The 17,149-nt window shown below is 43.8% G+C and overlaps 1 protein-coding gene across 1 annotated transcript; it reads right to left on the bottom strand.

The window, feature by feature from the left end:
* Positions 1-6,792: 6,792 nt before the first annotated feature.
* Positions 6,793-15,201, bottom strand: Ccng2 (cyclin G2). The gene is made up of 8 exons (XM_051198079.1): positions 15,061-15,201; positions 14,102-14,239; positions 13,437-13,574; positions 11,951-12,201; positions 11,690-11,768; positions 11,504-11,602; positions 9,425-9,630; positions 6,793-8,141 (listed from the first exon to the last, which is right to left on the bottom strand). The coding sequence occupies exons 2-8, from the start codon at positions 14,237-14,239 to the stop codon at positions 8,018-8,020; spliced, it is 1,035 nt and encodes a 344-aa protein (XP_051054036.1). The 5' UTR covers positions 15,061-15,201; the 3' UTR covers positions 6,793-8,017.
* Positions 15,202-17,149: the final 1,948 nt, after the last annotated feature.

Raw genomic sequence — 17,149 nt, forward strand, 5'->3', positions numbered from 1 at the left:
AGGCCCCAAGTTCAGGCACAGCTCCACTTCTGAGAGCTGGCAGACTGGCTAGCCTTTGATCTTCTTTCCTACAGTCAGCCTTGCTCCTCTAATGTACAAGACAGGACAAGCGCTCAGGCTGGGCAGGCATAGCTGCAGGTAGGCCTTTTTCCAATGCTGAACCGAAAGGCTTTGGCCTGCCCAGGCCCAAGGGCAGCTGCTGGCTCCAGCTGCTTGCCTGCTACATCCCACAAAAGAGGCTAGGTGTTCTGGTGGCTTAGGATGGGTGTTGCCCAACACTGAGCAAGCTGGAACCTGAAACTAAATGGAAAGCAGACATACATTGCTTTTTGAGCCTAGCCTTTGGGGACCCATTTTTCTTCTCTCTCATCCCTTTCAGTGACATCTTCCTCTAAGCCCTTTAGGAATCTAATGAGTTCATTTGCTTTTTGGAGTCCTCCTCCTCTATCCCCATCAAAACCCTGGAATGGAAGTAAAGAAACTCAATGACTTGCACTATCAATAGGGGTGGAGACTGTATTGCTTCCAGGAGAGTGAGCCAAAACCACATTCATTTTGAATATGTATTCTCGTGGGCCCAAGGTTTCCACTTCTGGAACTGTATCCCAAGGACATGATTGCAGGAGCAAGCAGAAATGCATTTACAAGGATATTTCCTACTGTTGTATTAAAGACTGAGTGATGAGAAATGACACAAGCATCCATTAGGAATGGATCCGTCAAACAATGCTCACATAAATATATGAAGAAACAGCCTGTAGCCATTAAAATAAAGCTGCATAGTGAGTACTGACCTGATAGGCATGAGCAATAAAATCAGAATATACAGAGTATGACCCCACTTAAGTACAGACAGAGGGTACAGACAGAGGATTCCATCATTCATACATTCACACAGACTAAAACAGGAAGTAGCAAGACGGCCCAGAGGACAAATTTGATTGCTGTGCAAGCCGGATCGCCTGACAGCAGTCCCCAGAACCTATGTGGTATAAGGAGAGAATTGACTTCTGAATGTCGTCATCTAATCTTCACAGACATGCTGTGGCATGTACACACACACACACACACACACACACCAATAAAAGGGAAGCTAAGCACTCCAGTCAACAGCAGTATCTCTGAGAAGTGGCATTTTAGGTGTTATCTGTTTTTTCTAAATGTTTACATTTTCACATATATTATCAGACCCACATATGACATTAGGTAGAGTCAATTTTCCTCCATCCACTCTACCCTTACATTTTCTGGGAATTTCAAAACCTAAGATTACTAGCTTTGTTAAGGAGATCTTATATCCCTGCAGTGTTCTTAACTGCTGAGCCATCTCTCCAGTCCCATCTCATTCTTAACAGCTACCACCAACTTCCAACACTCATGCTTAATATTCATGTTTAAAATGTCTTTCGACACATTGCAAACTCTTCTCTGAGAAGCACATGCTCTGGGGTACATCCTATTTTTCTTCTGAGTATCCCTCTTTCTCATGCTAAAGTTTATATTAAAACGCCTTTATTGAACTCGATCTTGGCTTCTTACTGCCAATTAGTGAACTTATTTTTTTGCACTTATGTCGAAAATCTCAGTTTGGCTTGAGCCAAAATCCCTAGTAGGTTGGTGGAAGTCCTCGGGATGCTGCAGGCTGTGTCTCTTTCCCTGTCCCCTTGACAGTAGCCACCATTATTAGCTTTCTTACTCATAGAGGAAACTGAGTCACCAACACTTTACCTAACACAATGCTCAACCACCCTTCCCTCTAGCTGCTAGAGTCAGCACCTGCCGGTCTTCATATCACCTTTGATACAGTGCAGGGCAGTGGGCCGAGGCCTCCTGTGTGCATTCAAATTTGTTCTTACATGCATAAAAGTCTACCTTTGCAAGCTATGAATCGCTGGAACAAAGAATGGCAAAGACAAGACCAGGCAAAATTATCAACACAGGAAAATATTTTTCTCAGGTATTATGTGAGGTATGTTGAAGGAGAAAAAGGAAACAGAATATATTATCTCTTCTCAAAAAAAAAATCCCAATTTAGGCAAAAGAATAAACCATAGACCTGTGAAATTACTGGACATGCTCCAGAGGTAATTGCTATGTTGGATAATAGCAATATAGGTAAAGAGCAAGCAAGGCCTTCACAAGACAGTCATCTTACAGAGTTCCCCTAGTTAACCCAGAAGGGCTCTAGACCTTGGAAAAGGAAATAAGGATAAAGCATCAACTATAAATACAGTATAAGAGCTGGATAGGTATGTGTGCCTGGAAAGATTCTTAGGCCTGAGTACCAAAAGGTCTGGGATCAAATTAAGATTCCTAGCTTTGGGGCTGGGGTTGAGTTCAGTGATGGAGGAGCGCTGCATTCAACCCTAACAACAACACATACATTTGAGCCCAGTCTGCTTCAGCACTACACTGTCCTGGACCACTCCCTTTCTTGCTGTGTTCCTGAGTAACAATACTCCACTCTGAATCTCAACCACTTTCCCTTTAAAAGCGCGAGAGCACTTATAAAAACGGAATGGGAGAATAGTCAGTTTGGATATCACTGGTATTTCTAACAGACTGTGAATCCTGCCACTGAGTCAGTAACAGGTTGAATAGTATCTGCAGCTGCTGAGCACTGAGGTTAAGAGCACAGTGTGTCTGGCAGGTGGATGAGTTTAGACTCTAGCCCTGCCACTTACTACATCTATGTTAATGTACCTAACTTCTCTAACATGCCAACTATTATACCAAGATTTGTCAAGAAGCAGTGGGACGTGGGATAAATAAGCATCTGGCACGCCATAAGTGGTCAGTAGAGTTGCTTGTTACCTGCACTACCTCAACACAGTGGCTGGGGGAGGGGGTGGGCCTAGTGCTGGGCATTCAGCAAAGACAAGACACCAGCAGCCTCTCCCTCCAGGGGACAGACAGTGAGGAAAGAAGGCAAGGAGGCAGAAGATTGTTGGGAGAAGAAAAATACTAAATTTTAGAAGAGCAACCCCCCCACACTGGTAAGGAGCAGAGAGTCAGGAAGTTCTGGAGGAATTTCCTGAAAGGAAGCATCATCAAAGGCTTCTAAAACTACAGGATCTATTGCAAGTTGTTCATTTTGACCCCTAAGTTCCCTAAGGATGGGGATGCTGTGGCTTGAGGTTGGTGTTACATAGCAAGCCCTTCATTTGGTCTTGGCACACAAGAAATGTTCTGACATCCATCCTGTGAGTGAGTGAACCAGTGAACAAGCGAATGAAGAAAGGGACTCCTCAAGCGATTAAGTGGGAGTTATAAGGTGGAGGTGACACTGTTTCAGCCAGGTGTGTGTGTGTGTGTGTGTGTGTGTGTGTGTGTGTGTGTGTGTGTAAAGCCACTGAAGGAAGTCAAAGCACGATGAAGGGGAGGAGCCAAAGTGCTGTAGGCGGAAAAGCTCACTAAGAAGCTGAAAAGCAGCCAAGAAGGAAGCAGCATCAGGGAGTGGGGGCCTGGGGGTGGGGGTGGGGGTCTCACATAAGGAGCTTAAATGGATACTAAGAAACTGAGAACCAAGAGAAGAAGGTAATTACTGTGTGTGCTTTGCAGCTAATTCTATATTATGTAAAACGCCAATGACATAATTCATTTCAAGAATGAAAATTTTTACGTTCATAAAATCATCATTTGGCCAGTAGTCTTTTGTTTTAATTATTTATTTCCATATAACAAACCATCTCACAGCCTAGTGGTTTAAAATAATGACTTATTTCTCATGAGCCTGTGGTGGGTGGGGACCAATTGTGGGGGTTCCTCTGAGATGGGCAGGTGAGGATCCAGGAAACTCAGCGGGAAGTCTGGAAGAGCAAGATGATCTCATTCTCAGAACCCTCTGTCTACATGGTCTCTTGTCTTGACGGGAGGACAAAGACTAGCTACCAGTTTTCTTAAAGCCCAGGCTTGCACATACACTGTTTCTCCCACTGCACTTTAAAGTAAGGCGGGCTGGAGAGATGGCTCAGCCGTTAAAGGCTAGGCTCACAACCAAAAACATAAAGTAAGGCAAGCCCACCACAATAGTAGCTACAATTCAAGGGAAACAGGATCCATTGGTTGACAGAAAGAGTATCATGTATGCTAGAGGAGGTTAGATTCCCTGGCTGCCAATCTGGAAGATTCTCTACCAGTCTGAACTGACTAGCACACATATTAAGTTGTTGGATATTACTGGTACTTATAGGAAAACTGCATTCCAAAAAGACAAATGGGGGCTCCAGGATAAAGGGCTTAGCTAGTACAATCACATACAAGAGCTTGGATTCAATCTTGGCAAAAAAAAAAAAAAAAAAAAAAAAAAAAAGGAGGGACAAAGTGAATGTCTTAATCTGTATAAAAGCTGAAGTGGACTGCCTGTATCAGTGATAACTCGTTTGTGTGTGGTGAGAAAGAAAGGATGTAAGGGGAAAGACCATGCTGCAATCCAGTGTTTATATGATATGAGTTGAAGGAAAAAAGATCCTAGACTAAGAAAACAGTGTAAGTTGCCATGAGAAGTATGCAGCCAACATCTCTGTAATTAAGTTGAATGTTAACTCTGGAGGGTGTATTAAAACACAGTATTTATGTAATGCTACATCCTGGAACAGTAAGATCAGATGGGTGGAGACCCAGGGGCCTGGCACAACAGAAAAGCACACCCAACTCATCCCATAACCACAGCATCAAAACCAAAACAGCCAAACCTTATGTCAGCTCAAAGGGGTGGATCAACAATGAGGTCAAAACGGTAACCTCTCCCCCAGTGTTGTGATGATGTGTGGATGATGCTTGAATTTCAGTATTACTCATCCCTGTCTTGAGAAATGCACCTGATTGAATGTTAGCTTCAGGAAATGACAAGGAAAAGAGAAAAGGCCAGCAATAGATTCAGAATTCGAGACCTACATATCATGACATAGGTTTCCCCCTTATTGGGAGGGATCTTTTGAGCAATTTTTCAAGACAGTCTTACTCGAATGTCTTAAAATGTTAAATAGAGTGGCACATGCCTTTAATCCCAGCTCTTGGGAGGCAGAGGCAGGCGGATCTCTGAGTTTGAGACCAGCCTGGTCTCCAAGAGCTAGTTCCAGGACAGCCTCCAAAGCCACGGAGTAACCCTGTCTTGAAAAACAAACAAAAAAGGTTAAATGGACAGCCAAAACGAATCAAAATGGGAATAAAAAGATACTGATGATAGCATAATAACCATCCTGATAGAAGGGAGGGGGGTCACCCAAACCAAACAGGTAGCAGAAAAAGAGAAGAGCCAGTAAGGAGATATAAACAATATAAATGACACCCTCCAAATGAGGCCAGTAACTCTCCAGTATACAAGTAGGAGACAAAGACATCAGTCAGCTTCCCACCTTGAATGGGTAGAATTCTGATTCAGTGAGACAGCCATCCAAGAACAGGTTTAAAGAGTAATCAGAAACTTGCCAGTAGAATGGGCAGCATGAATAACAACTTGAGAGCTCAATGAAGAGGTCTAGGCTAAATATATCAAAAACTAGAAATAGAAGAGATGAAACCACAGACAGATTCATCCAGAGAAGACGATGCAATCCGAGGGGCTGAAGAGGTGTCCAAGATTGGGAAGGCCACAAATGACCTTTACATTACAACCATCAACATCTGAAACAGAACATACTGTATGTAGTTTGCCAAACCTATTCAGTGAGGGTTATCCTACAGCAGATCTTCACTGGGAAGGCAGGAAGCCATGGTGGTTAGAGTAAGAATGCCTCTCCACCCCCCTGTAGACTCATAGATTTGAATGCATGGACACCAGGGAGTGGCTGATTAGGAGGTATGACCTTGTTTGAGTAGATGTGGCTTTGTTGGAGGGCGTGTGTTCCTGGGGTTAGGCTATAGGTTTCTGACGCTAAAGCCAGGCCCAGTGTCACTCTCGTCCTGCTGCCTGCCCACCCAGATGTTGCACTCCTGACTCCTCCTCCAGCACCACGTCTGCCTGCACACCACCATGCTTCCCACCATGAACAATGGACTCAGCCTCTAAACTGTAAGCCAGCCCCAATTAAATGCTTTCCTTCGTAAGAGTTGTTGTAGTTATGGTGTCTCTTCACAACAACAGAAACCCTAAAATACAAGTCTTGCCAGTTACCTCAGGGCAAAGACAGCACATAAAAAAATTACTTAGTATGTATGATTTGCTAACTAACTAGAAAACAAGTCTATAAAATTCAACTAGAATGGGAAACCTACACAAAAGATACTTTAAATGTGAGAGGCCAGATATGCTGATGCATGCCTTTAGCTCCAGCACTTGGGAGGTACAGGCAGGCAGATCTCTGGGAGTTCAAGGCCGACCCAGTCTACATAAGGCTAAGTAGAGACCCTATCGTCTTACAAAACTAAAAATTAAAAAAAAAAATGATTAAAAAAAGCAAGCCACTAAGAAACTAGTGTGACTCCATTACCAAACACAACATGCTTATTCACCCAGCAACATTACAGAGATTGTACAGTATACCAGATTGGCCTACTTGATACCATCTCATTTCCTTTCACAGAGAAGAAACAGACATTTGGACTAGTGTGGCACCTCAGAAAGTTTAATGTGAATCCACCCCAGAGATAGGTCAATTTCCAAGTGACAGGTTCCTTTTTGGTGTTTCCAAAACTCAGGGCCAAAGTGACCAGGAACCACAAGCCAGAGGGCTGGTCAGCAGTTAAAAGGCTGCTGGGGGAGCCCTCACCTTCACTTCAAGCCTTTGTGATGAAATCCACCAAGTGCTTTCTACCAAAAATCAATTTAAAAGATCAATTAAAAACTACATGTAAGGAGAACTCATTAATGTTTTTTATTTCGAATTACAACCTATCCTGACTTCAAAAAAAATCTACTTTGGAAAACACCTCACAATGGGTGTTGACTTACTAGTAAAAAGGAGGTCATCAATGTCTGGGAATATAGAACACACAATAAATTATATTTACATGCACTGACCCGATTACCACACACAAGGTAAAAAAATACAGTATTTTATGTACATTTTTAAAGATTTACATTTTCACATAGGTTTATAAAGTTAAAAATTCTCTGTACAAAATCTTCTGTGTACAGAGTGTACACATCCCCATCCTGAAGGCTGTATCACCACACAGAATTACTTTAAACTAATACTATAAACACTGGAGTTCTTTCACTTCATAGTCAAATCTTGGCACCCATATATAATACATTATGAAATGTGAGATACAAAACAATTAGAAAGCAATCATGCAGATTTTCCATACAAGAAAGTGAGATGAACTCAATCAGTGCTAATCAATTCCATTTCCTGTTCTGTCCCATACAAGTGCATGCAAAACTAGAAGATTATGGGTCTTTTAGATAGCAACAGAATAATACTACAGTCTGACAACACTTAGATTAAGAATGCAACTAACCGTCCTAGCCTGATGACAATTTCTGCTTTAGCAGAAATCTCAAGATATTTAGGAACTAAAATTCACAGACATGTCAATATAACCCTTAATGTGTAGGATCTGTATCAGACAGTATACTAGCATTAGAAAACAAGGTTGGTGTTTGACACTCAGAGTCCTGTACAGTCTTTTCTGAGAATGGGGAGAAAGAAATCAGAGACAAACCACGAAAGGCTTATCCACTGTCCCTGCTAAGGAAGCACTTGCACACTCCCGATCTGTTAAATAAAGACACCTGAAGGCTCTACAGTTTATGATGAGTGACACTACTCATCTTTAAAAACCTTGAAAAGTAACAAAGGTATCAGCACCTTCTTTCCTCCCCACAGATAAAGTCAACAAGAAAATAAAGTGCCAATGTATAAAGTACTGTTAAGAGGCACTAACCCATTTGATGGCTTAGGATTAAATACGAAAACAGGCCAGATCTGACCTGAATAATAAATAGAAGGTAGGAATCCCAGTCTGTGTAATTCCTGTCTAGATGGGGCTGCATGGCAGAACTACCTACTCCCCAATTATTGCTTTGAAACAGGTGCACTTCCTCTAAACCCTGACACAGACCACGTGACTTCTAAGACGGAAAGCACAGTGTCTGAGCCACTTTGAAGTCAAAAAAGAAAGTGCACTCTTGATCACTGGGCGGGGAACTGCTGAGACTGTCCTCTCCACAGCTCATGTCTTCACAAGAGTCCTCACTGAAAGGGAAGAAAGAGACAAAAGGATGTCATTGCTTAAAACACAGATGTCTGTAGGCAAAATACAACAGCCTGATGCACTTATTCAAAAGCTAACCGTCATTTACAATGCTGAGTTGAGCTGAAAGTCAAGTCTTTGCCCTTAGATTTTTTTTTTTTCCTTAAAAATAGTTTTCATTTATTTATAGACAGGGTCTCTCGGCATAGTCCTGGCTATTCTAGAACTCAAGATAAGGCTGGCCTTGAACTCACAGAGATCCTCCTGCCCTTGCCTTTAAAGTGCTGTGATTAAAGGCATGCAGCTATTGCCATCTTAAAAGAGCTACGGCAATTAGTATTCTCCACCTATTATGCCTGTACCATTAACTGTTACATACAGAGACTCTAAGCATCTTCAATCCAGTGGGGACACTGTGGTCTGTTTAAAGGTCTTCCCTCTATCAGTTACTCTGCCACAGGTTCTCTCAAATACCAAAGCAAGAACACACACTATGAAACTGGAGTTTCTGGTCCTTACCTGACAGCAGAGAATATCAAACTTAGTAAAGTTCATGTTACAAACAAAAATAAGTGGTGGCATTTGGCAAACCTTGATTGTATCAGGGAGTTTGTAGTGATGACAAGGCTCCTGTTCCCCTCCTCCCAAAGCACCATTAGCAATGAAACAAGTTGTTTATTTAAATAAAGTACTGGCTCATTTTCGAGCTAAAAAAAAAAAAAAAAAAAAGAAAAAGAAAAAGAAATGCCATGTGAAGAGGGATTTTTCTCTTACAACTCTCCACAGGGGATTTTTTACTCTTTTCAAAAAGTGTCTCAAGACAGTGTCTCATACAAACAGTATTTTTGAACTCCATACACAGCCAAGAATGACCTCAAATTTCTGGCCCTCCTGCCTTCAACTCTCAGTGCTAGGAATGTGCCACCACCACACTTGGTTTACACATTTGGGATCAAAAATCAGTGCTTCCTGCATGCTAGGCAAACCCTCCCAACTGAGCTGCATCTCCATTCCCCATTCTTTAACTTTTTAATTACCTTTATTTACTTATTTTAGGGAGGGAGGGAGGGAGGGTGTGTGCTGTGTGTGTCTATCACAGCACATGTAAAGGCGAGTAAAATAACTTGTAGTAGTTGATTGTCCTTCCACCACTGTGGGCTCTGGGACTCAAACTCCGGCTTGTCAGCAAGTGGCCTTACCTGCTGAGACATCTTGATGGCCCTTATAGTTATTTTTTATGTCCAAACACATCATTCTATTTAGTCTGTGGGAGATGCTTGCTTACCTTTCACTCCCATCAAAACAGCCCCCCTCTGGGATGGTGGGCAGCTCTGGAACACTATAGTAGCTGTTGTGCAGGTTTTGTGCTGTGCGCCTTGAGACAATCCAAACTAGCTTCTTCAGATCAGGTTTGCAGCATTCAGGAGAAGAATACTCTGCTAGGCATTTAGAAACTAATTCCCTCCAATAAAAGAATTCCGAGTCGCTGATCTGGGAATGGAGATGAAGCTGTTACAAACAATGGTTCTTAGCCTTTGTTGCCCCTTGAAATCATAGGTGCTGGATTCTGATTCAGTTGAATATGACCTGGGTGCTAAGAAAGATTTTGCCTGTTCTAAGAAAACACTGACCTAGCTGGGCATTGATGGTGCATACCTTTAATCCCAGCACTCGGGAGGCAGAGGCAGGCAGATCTCTGAGAGTTTGAGACCAGCCTGGTTTACAGACCAAGTTCCAGGACAGGCTCCAAAGCAATACAGAGAAACCCTGTTTTGGAAAACAAACAAACAAACAAAATACCGACCTAAAACTAAGTCTGCTAAAAAAGCACCGAGTGCATTGTTTAATAGTGCCAAACAAAAGAAATTTAACATCTTTATTACAAAAATCATCTCCTTTCTGTTACAAATGTTTCTTGAACAAATCAGTTTGGATTGCTTATAATATACATTGATCTGATGAGGCATCAGACACAAACTAAAGTCAGCACTATCAGAGAGGAAATTCCCAGAAAGGGCAGTTCCTCCCCAACTGCAGAACCACCCAGTTGGTGAGTTCAGGTATCACCATCATGCTCAAGTTCAGAGAAAGCTGCGACAGACAAAAGCTAACACCTCCAACAACTACTTCACATTGCATGCACTTCTACCACAGATGGAAGGCCTGTGTTCAGTTTCTGACAGGCTCACCTGTCACTACGTATTGACTTCCAGCTCACTATCCTCCAGCCTTGGTCTTTGAGGTGCTAGGATTATAAGTGTATGCCATTACATCTGACTTAAACACGGACTTTTCAAATCATTTTGGCCTCTACTTCCACTGAGTCTGGCTACATCTTTAGCTCTTTGTAAACTGGCATCTACTGGTCCCTTTCACTACTCTACACTTATCTCCTCAATAACCTCCCTTTGATTTTCATTGGCTTCTCAAAACTCAGAACACTTCATCATCTTTAAAAACAAGTTCTACTGGTGTGTGTGTGTGTGTGTGTGTGTGTGTAACTTTGTGGAGACAGTTTTCTCACTGAGGACTCTGGGTACATTAGCTCCAAGTCTTAGTCATCCATGATTCCTTAACGCATCTAAACACTTGGCTTCTAAAAGACTGCCTTTTGATTTGGATACATTTAGCCCTGTTTGTGACCATGGCCTAGCGGTTCCACCTTACAATGGTGTTCCCAACTTACCTAGTCTATCCATTTCTTAGCCCTAAGCCTTTGCTATCCAAATCTTCATTTTTGTAGACGATGGCTTTTCAGTCAGGCTCCTAGTCATAGCATCTTTCCTGGATTGCCTGTTTCTTTGCTAATAACCCCAAAGTAGTTCTCATATTCACCATTATCTAACACTAAGTCACAATGATAATGAACATCATTTTATGTTAAAATTTACATTTCTTTAACAAGATTCTTAAACTAAGTAAGAAAAAGCACTACACTTTTGCTCCTTCTTCTTCCTTTTTTTTTTTTTTTTCCCCCATGACTGAAAAAACTTACAAGAGCAGCCCTAAGGGGCTTTAAAAAATTGCTCATAATTTTGGTAGTGCTACTGAGATGAATTAATCCTACACATACATATATCGGGGGAGTCATCTATCACCTTAGTGTATTCAGTGTACTTTATAGTACACAGCTGAGGGCAAGCATTGGGGGTGTGCATAACAATCCTGCCATAGGGAATGAGTCTCCAGAAGGAGCACCTGCACTCAGGAGAAAGCCAGGCTAAGAGAGTTTCTTTGGGCTTGATGCTGTCTGAGTCAAAGTGGTACTTTGAGAATTATACCTCACATGCAAAGAAAATGAACACACGCTGAAAATATAAAATATTTAACATACCATAAGAAAACAAGGCCTAAAGATATTTACCTTCAAATGTTTTTTAACAAGCAGGAGAATTTCCAGCAATTCAACAGATTTTAATGTTTCTACTTCCAAATTGAGAAGGCACAGAGCTAATACAGATGGCTACAAAAACAAACAAACAAACAAACAAACATTAGGAAAAAAATCGAAATAGAGACTGTGACATGTTGGTAAATAAGAAAGACTCACTTTTGCTTTTGAAAAGACAAGCCGGCAGCTGCAAGCTTTCAGTTGGGCTTCTAGCTTATCGAGGCTCAGTGTTTCCTTCCTGTGCAAAGCAGGGGAGAAACATTTATTACACCTTCATAGAAGTTACTTGGGCTCTGAGGACTCAAATCCAGGCTGCCAGTGCAGAGGAAGTAAGAACACTGATTTACAGACAATTGAATTTCCTACTGAAAGCTGAAACAACACTCAAGGCACATCTATATTCCATGGAGTCCCACTCACCTTTCTGAAGTATGACAAAATAAAATTGCATGGTATAAGTGCAAAAAGTTTAAGGCAGTAGTAGCTTCCAACTCGTAGTGCAATTTCTCTGAGATTATTTTCTCCATGCGTTCAATGTCGGAAGCTGTGCATTTACACTGACTGATCCGGATCACATCATGAGTGGGTGGGACGTTGCACTCTTCTTCCACCATTCCAGCTGCCAACAAAAAGCAGCAGACTCCAATGCAAGACAAATGCTTCGGCTTCACCTGAAGAACAAAAGGGACCCCAACAATCACCACTTTGATATAGCAAGACAAACACCTGAAACGTCATGCTGCATCTCTTGCATGCACTTGCCTTTACCTGAACTGTTTTTACGTTTTAGACCACTGTCACCTCTCTTAACAAAGAAAACAAAAATGGCCTTATTATTAAATTTAAATGCATGTAGAGATAATCCCAAAGCTGGTTCAAAAGCTTGCTTTCTGGAACTGAGTTATACTTTGTATTTCAGACTTAGTAAACTAACTGAGAACAGTCCATCTTCCCTCAAAGCAATCCTCTGACCATGCACACACCACACCACACAGCATTCTGGGGCTCTGGATAAAGGAAACCTGCACCTGCTCTCTTTGTATAAGATTTCAGTTACACAATGTCATCATGCCCAGCAGAAGCATCCCATTAACTGTGCTTTGTGGGGGACATATGCAGAGCTGCCATGGACAGATGGGTGCCCTTTTCAATACCCTAAAAGGTGACCCAGCAGCTGACAGCCATCCTATTGGCCAGATAATTTCCACTTTTTTAACAGTCGCTACTGACTATTAATAAGACCGTGGCTCCCTGCTTTGAAAGACCTTCCAGGGAAGGCACTGGGTCAACTTTAATGTACTCTTACACTCCATTTGTCATGTTTCAGTATTACAAGTAGTTTACTTTTTTAAAATAAAAACTCTAGCTTCTTTTATGTCAGTTTGGGCAGTTTATAAATGAGCCTGTAACAGATATCACCATGGCATTTTTTTTAACAAGGTGAATTTTAATCAAGTCACCTTGTACCTCCCTAACTCCCTGTAAACACTAAGTACTTAAAGCATGACTGTCTTCCTTTTGCAATGTCTTTCAAGAGAACACATTTAAGAGGTACAACAGAACCTTACTTAAGATCTAGAAATACAAAGTAATTCTGATTACTTTAAATTTATGGACAGGAAGCTTTATTACATCCATTTGACAAATATTATTGAGCCACTGTGTTGGGCACCTGATATTGAAAAATCTACATTGTCGGACATGGTGGCATACACCTTTAATCCCAGCACTCAGGACAGGGAGGCAGAGGCGGAGGCAGGCAGGTCTCTGAGTCAGAGGTCAGTATGGTCTACAGCGCTAGTTCCAGAACAGCCAGAACTAGAGAAACCCTTCCTCAAAAAAACAAAAATAGAAGTAAAGATACCAAGGGGGGGGACCCATAGACTTTATAAAAATTATCAAATACCTTCATAAGAGCCAAGAATCTATCCAAAATATTGACAGCCAGAACAAAAGTTTCAGTGCAAGATCCAAAAAAGTTGGTTAAACTTCTTAAATCTTCTACTTTGGCATTTCTCAGTCTTGAACATAAAGTGTTATCATTCTGAAATTAAAAACCAAGAATCAAAGTTTACTTTCTTAGACATGAATACACGGGTACAGAAACTATACTCTGTCTTTGGTTTTCAACATTTTATGAGTATGAGCTACCTACATCTATCTATATATTTTCAGACACAAGACATAAATCACTGCCTTTAAATATTACCAGATACAGAAGAGTTTTGACAACTTATGCAAGGTCAAGTCTTTGTTGCCCCATTCCTGGCAGTTCCGATAGAATTCATTTCCCTTGGAACAGAGAGTGTTCCTTGATGGTGCTTCTGTTTTCTAAAAGAATTTAAGATCCTATCATAAATATTCCCCAGGAAGCCCCCACCATTTGAAGAAACGCCTCTACACTACACTTGGTATAACTTCCACCTGGAACCAAAGCATAGCCTTGTGCAGTTTCAGGTTTTACTTAGTACAGGAAGGCCATTTTTGGATTTAACTTTGTAACCTTCAGGATTGACTTAACTGGGGAAAACAAAGTTACTTTCTCAGAGTCATACCAATTCTCAAATTTACCTCTGGGGTAGCCTCCATCAAGCTCAGCCCTTTTTCTCGAGGTTGGAATCTCTGTTCTTGTTCCAGGTAGAAGTTCAACAATCCGAGAAGCTGAACTCCTTCACCACCTGCCAAGTGCTCGGCCCCCAAATCCTTCATCTGCAGCAAACACACCGTGGCTGGTTAAGAATGTAATTCGGGTATGAAGGGAGTGTAGGTGCAGAGAAGAGCTGGCCAGGAACCCTCCAGATAGGGACGCCCCAGCTCACAAAAGCCAGCCCCGGGTGAGGGTATCAGTCACGTCTGCCAGCCCCAGGGAAATCCTCCCCTAAAGCCAAGGAGGCGTGGCATGTGACAAGGATCTCGGTCACCTCCGCTGGCCAGGGCTGGGTCAGACCAGCCCTCTGGCTGGCAGTGTTGGGCAAACAGGAAAACTGCCCGAGGGGCGTAAAGTCCCCAACTGTCCGCATCACCTGAGCAGCACAAGAGGGACTTCTGTCTGGAGGAATGCGGGGGACCTGAGAACTGAAGCCACCGGATCGGGTTCTGGGGCGGGGCGTTACACAATAGGAGCGAAGGGAGGGGGAGTCTCGAGACTGAACAAAGAACTGGAAGGAGGAGGCGTGGGAGCTCCGCCCCGCCCCGGGAGCCCCGCCCCAGGGACCCCCACTCTCGAGGAGCCCACCTCCAAGCTGCCCCTCCGCTTTCGCAGCTTCGACAAGCCCCCCACTTCAGACAGGGTGCCCCCCCAGCTGCGGTAGGGGCCGGGAGTGAAGTCGGCCTGCGTCGAGCACGATCCCAACACCTCGGTTCCGCAACAGTGCGGAGTCCCGGGGCTGTCAACCCCGGTGTGGCCACCCATCCCTCAAAACATCCCCGTGGCCCTTGTCATTCCCTGGGCTGCAGCCGGAGACCCTGAGGCAGGACCGGGCCGCTCCCGGGGGACTCCACCGCCGCAGCGCGCCGCGATCCCGGCTCACCGTGCGGGCCCCGGCGTCGCGAACCGGCGCGGCGGGGGCGTCCGGACCCGTGTCCGAGGTCGGGGACAGCCGCTTCAACGGGGTCCCGGGACCCACATCCGACCTCCGCGGCCGCCGCCCGGCCTCACAGCCCCGGCCGCATCCTGCTCCCCGGCGGGACGCAGCGTCCGCCCCGCACCGCCGCGTCCTCCCGGCTCCGCCGCAGCCTCTGGAGCTGAGCAAACCCCTTGTTTTTGTTTTCGGTCTGAGACGCCCCCAAGGGGCGGGGCGCGTGACTCCGCGCGGAGGGATCCTCTCGCTGCCTCAAAGGATCCGGGAAAAAGGAGTCCCTGCTACCAGCCTCGGGGGCCCAGCCTGTCCTAGATGCCTCTGTGCCTCCTTAGCCTTGCCGAGTCAGGCTCTGAGGTGGAGAGTGGAATCTGGATTTCAGCCCCATCCCAGGATGAACTCTGAAGGGGGCAAAGATGAGCGGGCCGGTTGGAGGGCGGAAGGAGACCGTTTCTGGACGCATCACACCCTTTAAAGGTCCCCCCGATTTGTTTTGTTTTCGCTGGTTTGAAAAGTCCGCCCAAAGTAGCCGGCTCTCTGATTGGATGCGTGCCGAACGCTGAAGACTTGATTTAATCTCGGTTCCTGATTGGCTGACTGATTGGCTGTTGCGTCCTCTGATTGGCTCTCGCCGTATCCTGAGTCTTATCTTCCTCCGGGGCCTTAGCAACTCCAGGGTCTGGATTGCGCATGCTTGGGTGGGTGGCATTGGTGGCTCTCGGTTACGTGCCGGGGTCCACAGCTGCCTTTCCGGGTCTAGCTCGGTCTGAGCCCTGAGACGGCTCGGGTCACACCCCAACACTGTAACTGCGTTTCCACGAGTCAGAACACCGTTCTAGGCTTATTTGTACCACAGGTGGATTTTGCAGTAAGCAGTCATGCGATAACATTTCGAGATGCTTACTGAAATATTCACTAGTAGAATGCTGTGATGGTTTGGCAGTTGCCTAGAAGACTTCCGATCCAAGTAGTTGGCCACACAAATGAATTGCTGAAGCTGGGCAGTGGGTAGTAGAAGTTGACTTACAGAACTGAAAGTGCATTTATGTACCCTCGAAAATTTTTCCATAGTAAAAAGTTCAAAGGAGGGACATTTCAATAAAAACTGCACATTGATGAGGGCATATAAATATCTAATGATTATTACAGCGTGCTCCCAGAGGTTGTGGTTGCTGTTTGTTTTTTTTTAATGAGAGCTCCCATACCACTTGGTCCCTTGGTCGCCCATAAATTATCATTTATTGTCTATTATAATTAGCGTTGTTATTAAGGTGACACCTCTCCGGAGGCAGAGCAAAAACCAAACCAAAGAGATGCCTTAGGCAGAGAGAGAGAGGGGGGGGGAGGGGAGAGAGAGAGAGAGAGAGAGAGAGAGAGAGAGAGAGAGAGAGAGAGAGAGAGAGAGAGAGTTTAATTTTGTTCCCTCAGATCCCCATCTCCTACCAAACATGAAAGTCAGTCACTTAGCACCTTCGTGAATTCTAAATAACCAGCCTCAGGGAAATGAGTTTTGAGCTCTTCTGTATGTTTTCTGTGAGTTGCTTTGGAGCTTGTAAACTATGAGAGGGAACATAATATAGCTTTAACAGCCCCTCCATTCTTTCCAGAACAACTGAAAAGTTGCACAAACAGATGGCTTTGTGTATTAGCTGGGACTAGACTCAGGCATCTGTTTGAGCACAGAGCCATAGGGGAAGGGCTAGCACTCCTGTTTCAGAGAGTTGTGGCCTTCTTGGTTTTAGAACCTAAAATAAAATCAGCATACCATTTATAAATGATTTACAGGTTACATAATTTTATTCAAGGTGTGGTTGATCTTTTAAGCATTATTTAAATTATTACTGACATACATATGGATGAAAGTCCATGCTACAAACACACACAGCAATAGGCAACTCATTTGGAGAATATAGCTAAGATTAAAGTTCAGACATGCATCTTACAACCAAGGAAAACAGAGTTCAGCTAACAGAGTTCACAGAGAGAAAGGAACAACCAAATACAAACATGCCATGAGCGAAAAGTTTAGGACCACAACGTG

This window comes from Phodopus roborovskii, unplaced genomic scaffold (genome assembly GCF_943737965.1).
Source record: "Phodopus roborovskii unplaced genomic scaffold, PHOROB, whole genome shotgun sequence".
Lineage (NCBI taxonomy): Eukaryota > Metazoa > Chordata > Mammalia > Rodentia > Cricetidae > Phodopus > Phodopus roborovskii.